Source organism: Phyllostomus hastatus, unplaced genomic scaffold (assembly GCF_019186645.2).
Source record: "Phyllostomus hastatus isolate PE091 unplaced genomic scaffold, TTU_PhHast_1.1 phas_scaffold_28, whole genome shotgun sequence".
Classification (NCBI taxonomy): Eukaryota; Metazoa; Chordata; class Mammalia; order Chiroptera; family Phyllostomidae; genus Phyllostomus; species Phyllostomus hastatus.
In genome coordinates this window covers 22,934,174-22,953,732 of record NW_025334022.1, presented here as the reverse complement: position 1 = coordinate 22,953,732, position 19,559 = coordinate 22,934,174, and the positions used below count along the sequence as shown (strand labels likewise).

Sequence of the window (19,559 nt, the reverse complement as noted above, 5' to 3'; positions counted from 1 at the left end):
TAAATAGTTATCAAGTGAATGAGTCTTCACAGTTAGCCTATGTCGGAGGTACTACTCTTAGCCTCACTTAACTGATAAGGGAATTTAGGGTTTGAACATTCAATGACTTGCCCAAGATCACAGGCTAATAATCGACTAGACCCAGGAGTCAAACCTAGATTCGTCTAACTCCATAACCTAACCCTTTTGCAACTATGCTTCGTCCTCAGGTCAAGATGCCAGATTTCTCTTTCTATGACAAAGGAACATCTGCTCAGAAACTACTAGATCAGAAAATAAAGGTCACTGCAAAAGGACTTGATATTGTGACATTTATAGCTCCTTCATCCTTGGGAGCAAGAAGTAGGTTCATTTTATGGATAAGGAAACTGAAGCATAAGTAAATTCCATGACTTGTGCAAGCTCACACAGCTTGTGATGATCTTCGTCAGTTAGATGTTCCAGTTCTCAAGAGACTCAGAGCCTGATAGGGAGAGGAAGAGTTTTACTTATTGGGACCAAGGCTAAATGGGAAAAAGTTAACAAAGGGCCCCATTTGTTAAAATGAGTTATTTGAACTTTTTGATAGAAACATAAAACATTTTACTCTTTTAAGCTGAACATTTGGAATTGTATTCCTTTTTACAAACAACACATTATAACAATATAATTCAGTTATCTACTATAGCATATAAGGGAGATGTTCAAATGAGGAATGGGAAACAGGAGGAAAAGAAGAGAAACAAACATGGGAAAGTCTAGATAATAGATTTTTTAAAAGAAACAAATGTAGGCACTGTTCTTTTCAGAAAAGATTGCTGGTAAAAACTGGTCATGTTGTAGTTTTTATATCAACAAGGTCATTATGTTTTATTTCTTGTCCTGGGAACCTCATCAGCCAAGGACTAACCCAACCGATAAGCTGTGGGTTATGTTACTCCCTTTTCCTTATTGAGATCTCCCCTTTCCATAAGCCCAACTGTCCTGGAAAAATGGAGAGGAAAATAAGTGAAAGGGGATTTCTGTGACCCATAGGCGTTGGGGAAAGGAAAATGTCCTGGGAGCCCATGTCCATTTTTCTGCCCACATTCTGAACAGAACCCAGTAGATAAGTCAGGAAAAGTCTACTTTTCTGAATTTGCATAAAGCATATAGACAGAGTTCACTATTCATTTGTGATAGTTAGATGGGGTATCCAGAAGCCCTTCAAGGGAATCAGGTGGGAAATAATACCTACCAAACCTCCATTACTTATTTTTGAAAGACTTAATTTTACTTTTACATGTGAGGAACGTTTATTTCTTCTGTGCCTGTTGTTTCAGAAGCCAAATATCAGTTACCCAAAGACCTTATTTGATGCAGAAATGCCTGTTTGTTTATTCAGAGTTGAACAAGTGAGAAAAATGTCTCAGATGAGGTAATTAGTTTTCTAATAGGGATGAACTCCTGATTTGAAGAATTTTTAAAAATATTTTATTTATTTATTTTTTAGAGAGGGAAGGGAAGGGGGGGAGAGAGAGAGAGAGAAAGAGAGAGAGAGAGAGAGAGATATCAATGCGCGGTTGCTGGGGGCCGTGGCCTGCAACCTAGGCATGTGCACTGACTGGGAATCGAACCTGCAATGCCTGGTTCTCAGCCCGCGCTCAATCCACTGAGCTATGCCAGCCAGGGCTGAATAATTTTTAAAAATTGTTTTCAAAGGGGGAGATAGAATGAGAGGGGAATTTTAAGTCAAATCTGAAATGTTGTGCATTTATTAAATGGACAAAATAGCTTATGTTTCTAAACAGTCTGAAAGTAGGAAAGTTTTCTTTTTTTCTTTTTTTTAAAATTTTTTTTTTAAATTTATTTATTTTTAGGGAGGGAAGAGGGGGAGAGAGAGAGAGAGAGAGAGGGAGAGAAACATCAATGTGAGGTTGCTGGGGGTTATGGCCTACAACCCAGGAATGTACCCTAGCTGGGAATTGAACCTGGGACACTTTGGTTCCCAGTCTGCGCTCAATCCACTGAGCTGCGCCAACCAGGATGGAAAGTTTTCTAAAAATACTAGCAGACTTCTGAAGAGCTGCTCTGAAGGCTGGTCCCCTGTTGGCCAACTCAAGCAGAGCTTATAGTGGGCCTCTACAAAGTCTGGCCTCTCTGGGGGATGAACTGGGAACTTTGAAAGATTGTCTCAGTGACTCACTGAATCCTAGAATGCCTGGACTAAAAGGAGCATCGGGCTCCAAGTCTAGTTCAATCCCTTAGTTCTTAGGTAAGGAAACTGAGGCTTAGAGAAAGAACTTGGTGTGCCTGAAGCCTCAGAGCTAATTAATAGCAGAACTGGGGTGCCAAGTCTCCAAAAGTTGAATTGGTCTTGTGGAAGGCTCAAGTCTTAGAAATGTTTATTAACAAAACAAAATATCTTCTTTTGAGGTCACAATTCTCTCTAGATATCAGTCAAGTTCTTTTTCTTTACCACCCTTTCCCTGTCATCCATTTAGAAAAAATTCCCCAACACTTTATTCTGAAAAATCTCATGCCCTGGTCAGTTGTTTAGAGCATCATCCCATAGACTGAAAGGTTGTGGGTTTGATTGCCAGTCAGCACACATACCCATGTTGAAGGTTTGATCCCCAGTGGGGGTGTGTATGAGAAGGCAACCATTCAATGTTTCTCGCACCTCTCCCTCTCCCCGCCTCTCTCCTCCACCCCTTATTCTCTCTCTAAAAGCAATGAAAACATGTCCTTAGGTGAGGATTAAAAAAAAAGAAAAATCTCAAATATATAGAAAAGTTTAAAGAATTGTATATTGTACAATGTTGCCTACAATTTCATTTCAGCAATTCAAATTTAGTTTCAGAAACTTAAATGCAGAAAGAATCTTTTAGTTAGACCAATTTTTCTGCATTTTTAACCCTGCCCAAGATCAGCATCAATTGGATCTTTCTGACTTTCTACTGGTTTATTCTGGGGGTGAGGTGCAATGAGGAGAAAGGGAAAGGAGAGTTGGAGTCAAAGCTAAGCACCTTATATATAAAAGGAAGCACTGAAGGAAGAAATGGTGCAAAGAAAGAAAAAAAGAAAAAGGAGGAAGAGGAAAAGGGGTAGCTAATGTGGCTATTGTATCTGCATCTCTAAAGATGAACTCTTTTCCATTTGCTCTTTTCTCCTAGTAGTGGGATGTATCAACACTCAAATTTGTTTTACACAATTATTTTATTTTTGAAAAGATTTTATTTATTTATTTTTAGAGAGTGGGGAAGGGAAAGAGAGAGGGAGAGAAACATCAATATGTGATTGCTTCTCATGCACCCCCTACTGGAGACCTGGCCTGCAGCCCAGGCATGTGTCCTGACTGGGAATCAAGCTAGTGACCCTTTGGTTTGTAGGTCCACATTCAATTCACTGAGCCACACCAGCCAGGGCTATCACCACGGAAATTTTGAGCAGTTTTCCAGCCAAGACTACCTATCCTTTTGAGGTTGCCTCCAGGCTCCAGGACAAAGCCATGTCCCCTGGATGACAATCAGGTTGTTAATAGATATTCCTGAAATGGGCTTCCCTGTGGTGGGGAAGTAGAGAGTGGTAGGCTTTTGTTTGCCTCTGGCCTCCTAGAATGGAAGAAAAGCCTGGGCGACAATTACTCTAGAGGAGGTATCTGAGGCAGGGAGTCCCTTAGAATGTGTTTGGGCATCTGCTTGATAGTTTTGGCAGTCAAATGCCCATTGGTGAAGGTATGGAATCTAGAGAAGAGTCCTTCTATCCCTTGTATGTCTTCTTATTGACATCCATAGCATTTTGAAGGTTGGCTTTGCACAGGTTGCTGAAGATGTCTTTTTTTTTAAAGATTTTATTAATTTATTTTTAGAGAGGGAAGGGAGGGAGAAAGAGAGAGAGAGAGAAACATCAGTGTGCGGTTGCTGGGGGACGTGGCCTGCAACCCAGGTGTGTGCCCTGACTGGGAATTGAACCTGCGATGCTTTGGTTCACAGCCTGAGGTCAATCCACTGAGCTTCGCCAGCCAGGGCTTGAAGATGTCTTTAAAAAAGTTTTATTTAGCCCTGGCTGGCATAGCTCACTGGATTGAGCGCGGGCTGCGAACCAAAGTGTCGAACCAAAAGTGTCGCAGGTTTGATTCCCAGTCAGGCCACATACCTGGGTTGCAGGCCACGGCTCCCAGCAACCGCACATTGATGTTTCTCTCTCTCTCTCTTTCTCCCTCCCTTCCCTCTCTAAAAATAAATACATAAAAATAAAAAAACTCCTTAAAAAAGTTTTATTTATGTTTAGAGAGAGGGGGAGGGAGGAAGAAAGTGAGGGAGAGAAACAACAATGTTTCTCCAGAAAAATCTCCCTCTCTCTCTGTCTCTGTCTCTCTCTCTCCCCCTCCCTCCCTCTCCCTCTACTCCCCCTCCATTCCTCCCTCCCTCTCTAAAAAATAAACAAATATTTTTTTTTAAAAGAAGACAGCCCTGGCTGGCATAGCTCAGTGGATTGAGCGCAGGCTGTGAACCAGGCAGGCTGTGAACCAGGCATCGCAGATTCGATTCCCAGTAAGGGCACATGCCTAGGTTGCAGGCCACAGCCCCCAGCAATCGCACATTGATGTTTCTCCCTCTCTCTCTCTCTCTCTCTCTCTCTCTCTCTCTCTCTCTCTCCTTTTGTTCCCTCTCTAAAAGTAAATAAATAAAATCTTTTAAAAAAGAAGACAAAAAGAAGTGTTTGTGGCAGGGTAGGCTGGGGGAAGGGAGCCAACAATATTGTCATTAGCTTCTTGCTGAGTTCTGTGTTGCAGCTTTCATGGTTCATGGTTCCAAACCTACCCCACTTTTGGCTTCTTACTCAACTGGAGCTGGGACCCAGAAGACTTGTATTTGTTTTACATTGCTGTGTAAAAAATGCCAAAAATTTTAGTGTCTTACAACAACACAAATTATCTCTCACTTTCTATAATCCAAGAGCCCAGGCATGGTACAGCTGAGTCCTTTTTTCAGTGTCTCACATGGCTGAAATCATTCTATCAACCAGACATGAGGGCTCATCAGAGGCTCCAGGTTTTCTTCCAAACTGACTGGTTGTTGTCAGAATTCAGATTTTTGAGGTAGGATTGAGGTCTCTGTTTTTAAAAAAATGATTTTTAGCCATGGCTGGTGTGGCTCAGTGGATGGAGTACCAGCCTGTGAACCCCAAAGGGTTGCTGGTTCAATTCCCAGTCAGGGCACATGCTTGGGTTGCAGGCCAGGTCCCCAGTAGGGGACGTGTGAGAGGGAAGCACACATTGATGTTTCTCTCTTTTTCCCCATCCCTTCCCCTCTCTCTAAAAATAAATAAATAAAATCTTAAAAAATGATTAAAAAATTTTTTTTGAGAGAGCACATGTGAGAGAGAGACATTGATTTGTTGTTCCATCTATTTATGTGTTCATTTGTTGATTCTTGTATGTGCACTGATCGGTGATTAAACTAGCAGCCTTGGCATATTGGGACAGTGCTTTAACCAACTGAGCTTCTTTCTTGATAGCTATCAACCAAGGATTGCCTTCAGCTACTAGAGGCCACCTGCCATTCCCTGCCACTTGATTCTCTACAACCTGGCAGTTTGCTCCTTTAAGGACAACAAGAGAATATCTGCTGTAGTTTAAAATCTCTCTGACTTCCATATCTGACCTGTAGACACTATTTTAAAAGAGCTCACCTGATTAGGCCAGTCCCACCCACACTGAAGTGGTGGAGATTTATAAGGCATACACACTGGGGGTGGGGTAACAATCTTGGGGGCCATCTTAGAATTTTGCCTACCACAGACTCTCTGAAAAGTATTTCATCCTGTCAGATTTTTTAAAAATGAGGCCAGCTGCTTTCCATTAGCATTCCCCACTCTGGGAGGGCAACAAAGCTGTCAAGTAGTTTTCTGAATCCTTGAACTTGAACCAGACTGTGGTAAAAAAATGTCAACAACCTTGGAAGACAGGCCTTTCCCCTTTGTTCTCTCTTTTCCCTAGAGCCCTTATTGAGCCCTTAAGTCAGACAGTTTTTGAGAAGGAAAAGGCAACTGTGGGGCTTAAGCATCAGGAGTTGGCCGAGAGAGAGTGAGCAAACAAACAAGCATTTAAATAATGACTGATTGTGAAACTTTATATATTTGCTGGGCCAGACTTTCTTATGACCATTATTACATGACTTTATGCACCTTGGAAATTGTTGTGAAGGCCTCTCGTCATTTACTGGATAAAAACCTCCATTGTTTCCTCTTTTCTTACTCAGCTTGCCAACTTTTTAATGGAACTTAATGCAGAAGGGTCTTTTACTGAAAATATATCTCAAGTTGTCCCTATATGTTTAAAAAAATGGGACTACTTTCCCAACTGATTACTATTTGTCACTTCAGCCTCTCTCCCACTCCTGCATTAATCCATCTGTAAAAACACATACTGAGCACCTTCTGTGCACCTGGTGTCAGAATAGCTGCTGATAATATGCAGATAAACAAAACGTCCCTGTCTTCACAGTGATATCAGTTATGACAGAGGCATACGCAAAAGGCTGAAAGCATGGAGCATGTGTGGTAACCTTTGAGCTCGATCTTGAAGAATGTGTAGAGTTTCAAGGACGTGGGGATTAGGGGGTGGTATTACAGGTCAATTGGACAGCCTGTGCAGAGACCAAAGAATGTGAAAGAACATGGTATGTTTAGGGAATTACTAGTGATTCTAGGAGACCAGAACATGGGGTTGTGAGTGGGGGTAGACTGCTGGTAGAATGGAATGGGGCAGGAAACATCAGATTGCAGAGGGCCTTGAGTGTTAAGAACTTGGTGTTCATCCTGCAGGCAGCAGGAAGTTGGTGAACTAGTTTAAGCAGGGAGGTTCATGGTCAGATTGGTATTTTGGAGAGAACATTGTTATTTTTTTTGAGATACCATTGAGGTGACATTAGCTTTTGCTAAATATCCTAAATAAAATTCTAGACCAGAGGAGGCAACCCCGAGGCCACTGTTAAAAACCTCTGGTACAATTAAAGAACAAATTAAACTCTTATTAGCCATAATGAGACACATGAAAGAAATACAATGATGTCTCTATGAGGAGATACTTGGGTAGCAAAGCTCTGGTTAATAAAGTCAACCTGAGGGCAAACGGAAAGAGGTTTTGCCAGTGATGGTGGCTGTAAAGTAGGAGGGGGCAGGGTGTCTGTTCTTGAAACCTCCTCCATGAGGGTCAGGACCTAGCTCAGTCAAGTGAAGCTCCACACCAAAGGGTCTTGTGACCAGGACACCTGAGAATAGACTCTGCACCAAGGACAAGAGGGGCCCAAGAGTACTTGGTTCTGCATAGGTGAATAATGTTGTGGTAAGGCCCACATTTCTGGGAGGGAAGGCAAGTCCTGCAAAGTTGGGAAACAAGAAGGTTCCTCACCCAGGACAAGTCTTCTTCTGCCTCTCATAGTATGCCTCTACTTCTAAGAAATTGCTGACTGCAAGATGGTTTTTACATTACTTTCTCCTTTTTTACTGAATTTAGGTATCTGTGCAACAAACATTTATTTGAGTGCCTGCTGTGTGCCAAGTGCCATTGTAGGTGCTAGGAGATCAGTGATGAACAAAATAGGGCAAGCTACTAGCCCTTATGGAATTTACATTCTGTTAGAGGAGACAGCTAAGAAGCCAGTAATGAAATTAATACAGACTATATTTTTAGGTAGTGATGAGTGGTATAAAGATGTTAATAAAGGATGATGTGACAAGATAGAGACTGGGAGGGCTTTAACTAGGATGATCATGAAGGTCTTCTCTGGCAGGTAAATTTGAGCTGACTTGAATGCTACAAAAGAGTCAGCCATGCAACTAACGGGGGAAAGAGTTCTCCAGGCAGAAGGAGCAGCAAAGACTATGAGATTGAAAGGGGTGAGTATATTGGGAATTAGTAAGAAGGCCAGTGAGGCTAAAGAGAAGGGAGAAAGTAGAAGGGTAGCAGGATCAGTGTGGGTAGTGGGGCATTGGCATGGGGCCAGATCATATAAGGCCTAAGGTAAGGAGTTGGGATTTGCTCTGAATATGACGGCAAGCCACTGGGAGAATTTGAGCAGAAGGCTGACATGACTGATGTGGCTGCTGTGTGGATAATAGAGAGGCAAAGATGGAAGCAGGGAGACTGATTATTGCAGTGACCCAGCAATGAGATAATGGCAGTTCAAACAAGGCAAGAAATGGTTGGATTATACAAATAAATTGAAAGTAGAGTCACAGGATTTACTGTTAGAGTAGATGTGGCATGGGAAGGAAATAAAGGAATCAATAACTCCTACATTATAGTCTGAACATCTGGTTAGTGGCATTTCCTGAGAAGAGGAAAACTGGAGGAAGACTGTGTGTTAGAGGAACTAAGAGTGATATGCACTGTGCGGTGGAGATGGTGGCTGTGCAGTTGGTCAGAGGAAAATGGATTTCTGAGAAGAGGTCCAGTCTTGTTACAGAGAATTTAGAGTCCAGAATGTCAATAATATTTAAAGCCTGAATGAGATCATCTGGGATATGGTAGCTACTAGCCACACGTGTCTGTTGAGCACTTTAAATGTGGCCAGCCAAAATTGAGATGTGCTATGCAAAATACAAACCAGATTTCAAAGACTTAGTATAAAAGAGAATATAAAATCTCATTTATATGATTTTTATAATGATTACATGCTGAAATGAGAATAATTTGGTTCTATTGAGTTAAAGAAAATATTATTAAAAGTAACATCTCCTGCTTCTTTTTGCTTTTTAAAATGTGGCTACTAGAAAATTAAAAGTTGCATATGTGGCTCATAGTAATATTTTTATCTAATTCCACCATTCTCAGAAACAATTGTAGATAAACGAGAAGGCCTATGACAGAACCCTCAAGTGCTACAACCTTTCAAATTCAGTGCAGAGGAGAAAGATTCAACAAAGGAGGCTGAGAAGAAACAGCCAATGAGGAAAATTATAGGAATGTAGTGTTGGTGATAAAGACACGTGATAAAGCTATTCAAAAGCAGGGACGGTCAGATGCTGCTTGGATGTCCAGTAAATCCAAGCAGCTCTGCTGGCGTGGTTTGGAAGTCATTCTATTTGGAAGCCTGATTTGAAAGAGCTCAGGAGAATAAAAAGTGAGGACATAAAGGTAGTAAGTATAGATAACTCTTGAATTTTGTTTTAAAGTGGTGCATAGAAATGGGGTGGTAACGGGAAAAAGATTTCAACCAAGGGGAGGTTTGTGTGTATTTTTGTGGTCATCGGTTTGTTTGTTTAGAAGGGGAGACAACTCAATAGATGGTGGTGCTGTCCTCTGTGCTCTAGGATTCAGTTGGGGAAATAAGGCAAGTATACCACAAAGAATTTGAGACAGCCTAAAATCAAGGAACGATGATTAAATTGGAATGGAATGATGATTAAATTGAATAATTCTATTAGTGGTCCAGCGATTCATATGCTGCCAAGACACCTTCTTTCTTTGTTTTCCCGTTAGTGTTTCCTATAGGGTGCGGAAAAAGTAGGCTTATAATTTTGAGTACATGAAACACAGTTTACTCTTATACTATTATTTATTCATTATTGTATTTACCTTATGAACAACTGTAAACCCACTTTTGCCCCACCCTCTTCGGTTGTTGTTTCCCTTCTACTCCTGACAGTGATGGATCGAGGAAAATGTTAGCTTGCTGTGGCCTGGTATTTCGGAAAACAGGCTCCTTTTCCACATCCTTCTCTAAGGCTCAGAGATCGTTTATTTCCCCAGTGTCTAAGAAGCCTTCCATAGTGGCAGGGAGATGGTCTAAATTTATTAAGATGGCCCAGAAACTCACCAGTGATGGTCCAAAGAATTTTTATGTTCTCCCTCTGAATTGTTGAGGGCCTTCTGAATTTCCCTATGCCTGTGTTTCTTTCAGATCTCCAGATGGAATGTGTGTGTATATGTGTGTATATTAGTGAGCATTGTGTGGGCCTGGGGCTAAGTCATCTTCAGGCAGAATTGTGATGTTAGCTGATAGAGTTTAAATGACTTTAACAAAGTGTCTATCTTTCAGCCAAAGCGCACCAGGAACACACTTGTCGAACAAGCTGGGTTTACTACTCATTGCAGTGAGAAATAGCACACACCATGGGGGACCATAGGACTTGTCATCCTGACACCAGGGCCCTGTCAGCTTTCATTGTAGTTTGGAAGCTTTTGCTTTCCAAGGCCACAGTCACTCTCTGTGGGTGACCTCTTAAGTTCATCTTTACCTCAGAACCTGTGGTCACTCTTTTGTACCTCCAGGAGTGAATCAGGGGGCTTATGACTATAGATAGAAGCACATATGGACCTGGAGCCCATCCATTATCCAGTTTGACTATGTCTGGGAGCAGATAAGATCTTGGAGGGATGGTGCTCCAGAATCTGCTTAATCCCACTTGATGGTGCTTGTTTATCTATAGCCCTCCTGTTGTGTATGAATACAACACCCGTTTTCTGGGTTATGGTGCCCATCAGATCCCTGATCAAACTCTCATGAAAATGTCAGCATTGGTTTATAAAGGTTTGAATATCAGCTGACAGGCTCCCCTAGACTTGACATTCTTAACTTTTGCCAGAAGGAATTGAAAATTTACAGTTGATTTTGAATTGATTATCTGCAATAATGGAAAACAGCATAAGGAGAGAGATAATTCTCCCATGACACAGTATCAGTCATGAGGGAAATATCCTTTTGATGGTCATTTTGGTTGTTTCCTAAAACAACGCTGTGAAGCGCATTTTTACGTATGTTTTTGTGTACAAGTGTGAATATATATCTATGGGGTAAAGTTCTAGCAGTGATGATGCTACTGGATCAGAAGGTATGTGCATTTTTATAACATTTTGATATTGCAAAATTGCTCTTCACAAAGCAATTCAAACTCCATCATATATGAGAGTGTTTATTTTTCCCATCCATGTCAGCAATGGAACATCACCAAAGTTAAAACTTTTTTGAAAACCTGATAGGTGAAAATGTTAACTTGATATTTTGATTTACATTTCTTTAATTATGAATGGGACTATGCCTTCTTATTTGGTTATTAGCTATTTGTATTTCTTTTTCTTTTTATAGATTTTATTTATTTATTTCTAGAGATAATGGAAGGGAGGGAGAGAAACAGCAATGAGTGGTTGCCTCTCGATTGCCCCCAACTGGAGACCTGGCCCCACAACTGAGGCATGTGCCCTGACCGGGAATTAAACTGGCAACCTTCCAGTTCACAGGCCAGCACTCACTCCACTGAGCCACACCAGCTACGGCTAAATGCCATGATCTTTGATGGCTTATCAATACAATTTTGTCTCCCTGGGCACACCCCCAAAAGGAATGGGTTCCAACACAAAGTAATGGATCAGGATTTTTCACATTTGTTTTTTTTTTGGGGGGGGCAGTGGGAGTAACAGCTTTATTGAGATATAATTCACATACTATACAATTAATCCATTTAAAGTATAAAATTTGATGCCTTTTAATATATTTAAAGATTTATATAACCATCACCACAATTAATTTTAGAACATTTTCATCACCTCAAAAAGAATCCGTGTACTATCACTCACCACCTTCCCCCACAAAAAACAAAAAGAAAACCTATCTCCCCAGCGAAAAGTAGAACACTTTCTGTAACTATGTATTTATCTATTCTGGACATTTCATTTAAATGGAATCATTGCCTTTTTTAAAGGAAAGATAATTCTTTTTTAAGACTCTAACTCAGCAATTTTCATCTCACATAAATGAATTACTAAAATTCTTCAGCACACCAAAAATATTATATTTTTTGCCAATCTGACAAAAAGTAGGTATAATTTTGATTGGTTTACAAAAAAATAATAATAGTAATGACCTATCCTTTTTGCTCCAAAGTGACTTTAAAAAAAAAACACAGGTGCCTTTACTTCTATATAAGGATTTCTGGTACTAAAAGTTAACCAATCAGACACAACCTTATTATGCAGCATGATCAATACAATGCAACTCTATTATGTGACCTATATATATATGTGTGTGTGTATATATATATATATATAGTTGAAGATAGGCCATTCACACCAGATAGCTATCGTTGTGTTGGCTGTTGTCATTTTTTTATTTTACAGTCTTAGGGAAAAGAGGTCAGTGTCCCTGATAACTAGTCAGGTATCACATGTCTTCAAAATTCTTGTGGTACACCAGTTGAAAATTGGTGTTCTAAATACCAATTACCCAGAATTTAGAATTGGTGTTCTAAATACCCAGGATAATGGGTAGGGTAAAATGGTTGTGCTATATTGTAGATATCAAAAGCTGATGTTTTGCTTTTTTACTCTACATTTTATTTTAGTGATCCTGTTATAGATGAATCACTAAGTGAATCTTCTGGCAGTGTGGAAGTTCTGGATACCAGTGATGAGGGTAAGTAACCCAATAAAATCTTGATAACTAGAACTAGACATGTTTACTGTGTTTAACAACCAAGAATTAACCAATCCAGAAAGATAATCAAGCCACAAGCAAATAAGTTCATATCAAATTTCTTACAGTAGGCTCAGTCCACATTTACTTTTTAGTCTTCCAAACTCTTTGCTTTCATTTCCAATCCAATAGTCAAAGGGTTTGTCTGAGGCCCTGCAATATTCTTTGGGGATGGTTATCAAGTCCTCCATACTAAGCAGGGAAAGCATTTCTGCTTAGTTAGAAAAATCAGAGCAGCCTATTATCGGAGAGATTCAACCAAAGTTTTACTGTAGCTAGTAATCCAAATTTAACCAATAATAAAGAGGAGCTAGAAACAAAAAATGCCACCTTTAATAGGCTTCAGTTAAATAGGATTCAATTTACAAAAAATTTCTTGTTGCAAAACTTACTCAGATGTGTATCTATTGCCTTAATTATGGTGCCAGCTACATGAGTGATAGGTGTCCATGAGTGACAGAAAGGGATGCAAAAGTCACTAAGCAACGATAAATTTTATTGACTTCAAAAAAGGGACAAAAAGAACCTAAGACATAAAGTGAGATATTGAACTCAAAGCCAGAACTGCATATAACAGTTTACTAGTTGTTCTTTCATTTTTGCTGAGGTTTTTTTTTTTTTTTTAGTCGTGTGTGGTGAAGAAGATTTGGTATGGAAGGGCAGAGAGAGGGAGCCTTTTTGTGGCTTCCTGGAGGCCTGATTTCACTGATCACACCTTCAGGGGCAGGGAATAGTGAGCCTGGTGCATGTATCTTTGAGGGAAGGGATTGGGTCTTCACCTCTGTGTCATCATTGTTTAGTATTATCCTCAGAGAGAGTGATTAGACACTCAAAATATTTAATTAATGAATTAATACATGAATGAATGACAGGCCTCCTCATCTAGGCAACCCCAACCACTAAACCAACTGACCTATCTTTTTGAATATGAGCTAGATAGATGGCTGCAAAAGAAGATGCCAATTCGGCCCAGCTTGGTGACGAGTGGAGGTAAGGAAATGTCTTTTCTCTGTTTCTAAGATCTTTTAAAAGACCAAACATTTGAGTAATTTTTAATATTACTCATTGTTAGCCAGAGACTAAAGTGGTGGTTGGGAGGTTGAAGGGATGAAAGGCCAGTTAGAAATGTTTTCTTTCCAAGCAGCAGTACAAGAGAACAAGGTCATCATTATGTGATGCATTTTTAAAGCTAAGTTCAACTTTCATAGCCTGCCTGTGTGCATGGTGAATAAGCAAATGCACAACCCAACAGCAATGATTTACATCACTGGATTTAATGGTGTTTTCTTTTCTTGGGGGAAACCTGCCCACCATGGGCCATTTTCTGGCATGTGACACACTGCAGATCCTCATGGATGAGGATGTTGAAAGCTACTGTCTGTTTAGGAATACATAGTCCTTGGGTTTGGACAGGGAGATGAATGGCTTTGTTATAGGAGAAGTCCAGGCAGCTGTCAGCTCTCAGCTGTCAGCTCACTGACCACCACTGCTGTACCTTGTGGGATATAAGGTATGCAGTGTATAGGTGATCTAAATAAACATTGCTGGATACAAATGTGGGTTTTGACCCAAACCTGCTGTATACATCTATCTGCCCTTTACACTTTTGGCAGCTCTTGAAACCAGCCCACACAGGACTTAGCTGCTGGCTATTTAAAGGCACCACTTTACAAAGAGAGCTTGAAAGGCCAATTTATACACTTGAATACATTGCATCTCTTTTGGATTCCATTAGGATTTCAAAAATAACATAGCATATGGACAGTTCCCAACTTTGTAGCTCACTTTCAGGGCTCATCTCCATACATGGTGTCTGATATGGTTAGGGGCAAGGAGGTCTCCTAATCCAGAGTAGGCTGAAGACTTGGAATCTTGCAGCTGACATTGGCTGTCTAGCAATGGGATGCTCAGTAAGGTTGTCTCCAGCTTCTAAGTCACTGCTGTAGATCAATGAGCAGCCAACCTACCATGTGTGATGGTTATTATCTCTTGGTGCCCCCTAACTCCCCATCAATGAAGCTATACCACCACCATACTCAGAGCTACCCCACAGGGAGGAATGGAAACATTCTTTTCCTTCTAATGCCCATGATTTAAAGAGACACACATGGCTTAAGGCACTTTGAATCCTTCTGGGAAAATTAGTTGTTTCTGCCCAGTAAAAATGGAAAATTGGGGGGAAATTAGAATATATGCATACTTAATTTTTAGTACCACTTACAGTTCTAGAGTCTCTAGTCATTTTGTTAATTTAGGAACATAAAAATATGTTAATGCATACTTTTGTTTGCTCATACAATGGTAATGGCAGGTACATGCAGTTCTGCAGCCTGAAAAGTTTATTAGAAGTGCTTTGATTCAGTTATGAAGTGTTTATAGATTGTGTGACAAATGTCTTTGCTGGTTTATGAGAAGCAGGCTTGCAACTCCTAGTCCTCCAGCTTTGTCCTTGTCTCTTCCATTCTGGCATTTTGAAGCAAGAGAGGCAAGAATCACTGTTACCAAACACCTTGAGCATAAAGTTGCTCCCATTTCCAAAGGCTGCAAAGAAATCTCCCTGTCCAGAATTAATGAGTCAGCCCTGGCTGGTGTGGCTCAGTGGATTGAGTGCAGGCCTGTGAACTAAAAAGTTGCCGGTTCAAGTCCCAGTCAGGGCATATGCCTGGGTTGCAGGCCAGGTCCCCAGTAGGGGGCATTTAAGAGGCAACCACACATTGATGTTTCTGTCCCTCTCTCCCTCCCTTCCTCTCTCTCTAAAAATAAATAAATAAAATCTTTATAAAAAATAATCAACCATATCAATTCCATTTGAAAAATGGCAATGCCTGCAAAGGGTTAAAGTATAGCATGCTCCTTCTCCTTCCTGTTTGTGAAGGGACACTTCCTAATTTGTCCTCACTGGGCAGGAATTAGTTACTGGTATGTTGGACCTGACTGACACTGGCTTGAGACACTGTATATCTCTTCCCAAATGTCATGTTGGTGGCTTGAAGGTGACTGAGGTGGGAGTATTTACAACACAAAAATAGGCAAAACTACAAATAAGAGCATTTTCCCCAGAGATCCACTTAGTAACAATTTTTCCAGTAAAAAACTAATTACAGTAATTAGTATAGTATAGTAATGAGGGTTTTACACAAAAATCTCACTATTTCATATATTTGAGAAATCATTTTGGGATGGGGAGATTAAGAGAGAAGACCAGAGAACAAAATATAGATTATTTTAGAGCCAGCCCTTTCACACTGAATCCTCATAGTAGTTCTATGAGGTCAAACATTTTAAATAGTTTAATTTTATTGTCATAGAAATTAGTTTAATTTTTGTAGAAAATTAAAGAAGCAAACTTGGAAAAATATGTCTTTTTTGTTGTATCTTCATGTTTTATTCTTCATATCTCTAGGTAAAATTACCAAGTTCATCCTAACCATGACCCTATATAGACACCTCCTAGTAAATGACAATTGCCCAAGTCATACAAAACTGAAATTACTTAAGAAGCAGTGACCAAGCAAACAGTCCTACAGTCTTTTTTAAAAATCTTCACCCAAGGGTATTTTGTCCCATTGCTCTTAGAGAGAGAAGGGGGAAAGAGAAACGTTGATGTGAGACAGAGACATTGGTCAGTTGCCTTGTACTACATGCCCTGACCAGGAATCAAACATGTGACATTTTGGTCTATGTAGGGGATGACGCTCCAAACAGTTGAGCCACACCAACCAGGGCTACAATCTTTTTCATTGCCCTTCCCCATGGTAGCTCCCTTTTCTCTAATCATGTATATTTTATTTTATTTTTAATAATATTACTTTATGACCCTTTTATTTTAGTAAAGATTTCATTTATTTTTAGAGAGGGGAAGAGAGGGAGAAAGACAGGGAGAGAAACATCAATGTGTGGTTGCCTCTCATGCGCACCCTACTGGGGACCTGGCCTGCAACCCAGGCATGTGCCCTGACCTGGAATCGAACTGCCAACCCTTTGCTTTGCAGACCAGCACTCAATCCACTGAGCCACACCAGCCAGAGCTAATCATGTATATTTTAAAGCTCACTATTGAGTAATAAATGTGGGGCTGCTTCCGTTTATCTATAGATTAGATAGAATTGAATCTAGTGTTAATAAACAAGTTATTATTGATTACCTGATACTAGCTCAAATTTACTAGCACTTGCTATACACCAGATATTATGCTAAGCTCTTTACCTACATTATTTACAATTTAAATCAACCCCAGTGTTTAAATTATAGGATGCTTAAGGATGACTCTGCTCAGTGATCTCAGTGTAAGGGAAGTGACAAACTGTTGGTGCTCTTGTACCCCTAGATGGACTCAGTTGTCTCTTGAGTATTAATTACAGCTTGCCTTGCATTGTGCCAATTGCTAACAGGATGCTAATGAGGGCCTACCTACAGCTTTGATGGGGGGATAGTAGCTAAGACATAGAACTATATCTTATTCCTTTTGCATGATACCCCAAATGTAGTAAGTGCTTGATCTTAATAAGTATTTGTTGAATAGATCAATGGATGAATCAGTGTGCAGACTAGAGAGCGTTCAGATGCAAAACTTGTGCCAATACTCAAGTTTTAGATGCGCAGAGAGAAGCATGAATTATAGTGAGTGGTGGGCAACAGGACTTAAGGCAAGCCTTGAAGGTTAGAAACCTTTCTAATAGGCAGGCCAAGGAGTAATCAGTACACAAGTAGGTCACACCACTGCAGAAATAGAAAGAGCTCTAGTCCAGCATTTCTGTAGTGTGTTTTTCCAGGCATTCTACTAACACGTATTTGGGAGACAATATTGTTGTCCAGTTTCTTAGAGCTTCACCACACACATAGACATGTTGAAGTTTCAGGAAAGTCTTGCTAGAAAGCAGACCCCCTAAACTTTGTCTAATCCAGTGTCTCTTGGGTTGACTGGACTGCAGATCCACTTTTCATGCAACAGTCCCTGAGTGTTGTATGAAAGATCCCTGAGAGTCCCTCTGAACATACTTTGGAAGATGCTGATTAGTGTGATCCCCTCATTTTCCTGCTGAATGCCAGAGGGGCTGAGTGATTTGCCCAAGGTCACAGAGCTAAGTGACAGCAGATCCAAGCCAAGAATTCCAGAGTTTTCTGGCTTTTGGGAGGTGCTTGCCATTGTATCACTAAGCCTTTGTAATGCCAGCCCTACTGATAACTGACTTCCTTGCTGGGTCCTTTACTGCCAGTAACATTGCTGTGCTGGCAAAAGGCGTTCCAATGACCCAACTATTGGGAATTGCAATGAGACACCGCAGTTGGTAAATCATTGCATGTGAAAACAATAAGAGCTAATTCTTTCCTTCTGAAGAGTGTAGCACGAACTCTCCTTCCCCTTCCTCTCTTCTATGGAGCTTCGATAAAGACATATGTGCTTACTAGGAAACTAAAGAAATCCCAATCAGAGCCTTAGGAGCATTTAAAGCTCACATTCCTCACTGCTGTCCTAGTAGTCATTATATTATATATAAATCAACGTTTCACTTATCTGCATGTGCAGAGGGCAGCAGCCCTATAGATAATCCAAACCAACAAGCAGTAATTGAACACACACAATGCACGTAATACACATACATGCACACACGCATGCCCCTTATAAAACCCTGTGGTATCCAATTTTGTCATGCCTTTTGCACAGACAACTTTTCTTGTTTCTGATTCCCAGCCCTCTCCCTTGTTCATTAATTCCTTCTTCAAGGAACTCTTTCCTGAATATACCAGCTGACTATATTCACTCTTTGGGTTTGCATTCTTTCAGCACACAGGCTCAGCAATATCAGCTCCCACATAGATTTCCAAGGGTCATGAAACCCTGGGCAGTACTAACTCCTACTTGGATTCCACATGTGGATGCTTAACTTCCCAACTGGACTGATGACCCCAGCCACTGGGGTGGAGTTTGGGGGTAACAAGTGCATGTGTTGGCTCAATAATTGCTGCATATGAATCAACTTCTTAGGGGAAGAAAGCAGGTGTATATTAATAGTTGACACTGAGAGAAAAGTGAAGGTCTGGTGAGTTGGGCCTGAATAGAGGCTGCCCAAATACCACACACAAGCTGGAAACTGAGCTTCTGCTCTCACCAGCAACTTGAATACTTTGTTACTGAGTATTAAGAAGAGAACAAATGAAATGAATTTTGCTGTGGTCCATGGGAGCAAGGGCCCAGATGTACAGGGCAACTGGAATCACAGTCCTTCATGTCATGAAGACCCTGTTTTCTCTTCCACCATCACATTGTCTCACTTTCATTTATAACTTCCAGGAAAGAAGAAATCCAAATTTAAAGCCTTCAAGGATTTTTTTGTCAAGAAGAAGAAAAGGGAGCCTGTGGATGTCTACAGAGGGAGGAGCCTGAAATCAAGCTTCTCCAGCCTCCATTTTAACAAATCTTCTCTGAATCTGGCTCAGGAAGGTCAACAATCAAAGTCTAAGTAAGCTTGAGGGATGCTGTGAGAGGGTTGAAGGAGGATAGGGACAAGGTGAGGGGCAGATAGCTGGATCCAGATGCCCCCTTTGGCAGCCAATCAACGATGGGCCTTTGGTCTCAGGGACCCTTGGCCTTCATACCAATAGGGGCTGGGTCAGTGGCCACTGCCAATACAGCCATTTCCCTGTGGCCCTTCTCTGTGCTCATGTGTAGATTGTCATCTGGGCCACACAGTTCAGTGGGTTGGAACATAGTAAATGATCATCTATTCCCAAAGAGCTCTTGGTGAAGAGTGCAGTAAATCAGGGAAATCCTTCCCTGTCATAGCTTTAAGAACTTGAGAAACAGGGTCTACAACTAGAGAGGAGCTGGAGGCTCTATAAGGTAAAGATAGCCTATTTCATTCAAGAAGTGTGGTCTGGTTTGCTTGCCTGGCCCTCAGACTATAGCTCTGTGATTACTGGGCAAGGGGAGCTAGATCTCAGAATGTGTGATTAATGTCTCAATGAAACCATCTATCTGAGTTGAAGCATAAGTGTGAACTCACTGTGTTAATGTAAAAATGAACAAATAAATAAGTAAGCAGAGAACCCAAATGCATTTCCTTCTCCATCCCAGGAGACTAGGGGAAATGCTGCAGCTGGTCACAGAAGGGATGGGGCAAT

At 40.7% G+C, this 19,559-nt stretch overlaps 1 protein-coding gene across 1 annotated transcript in view; it reads left to right on the top strand.

Annotated features, from left to right (window-relative positions):
* The first annotated feature begins 13,393 nt into the window (after positions 1-13,393).
* Positions 13,394-19,559, top strand: part of KIAA1210 (KIAA1210 ortholog) — a 38,747-nt gene continuing 32,581 nt past the window's right edge. Inside the window, exons 1-2 of the mRNA XM_045817488.1 lie at positions 13,394-13,427; positions 18,730-18,898. Of these exons, the coding sequence (XP_045673444.1) occupies positions 13,394-13,427; positions 18,730-18,898 (203 nt within the window). The remainder of the gene's footprint in view (positions 13,428-18,729; positions 18,899-19,559) is intronic.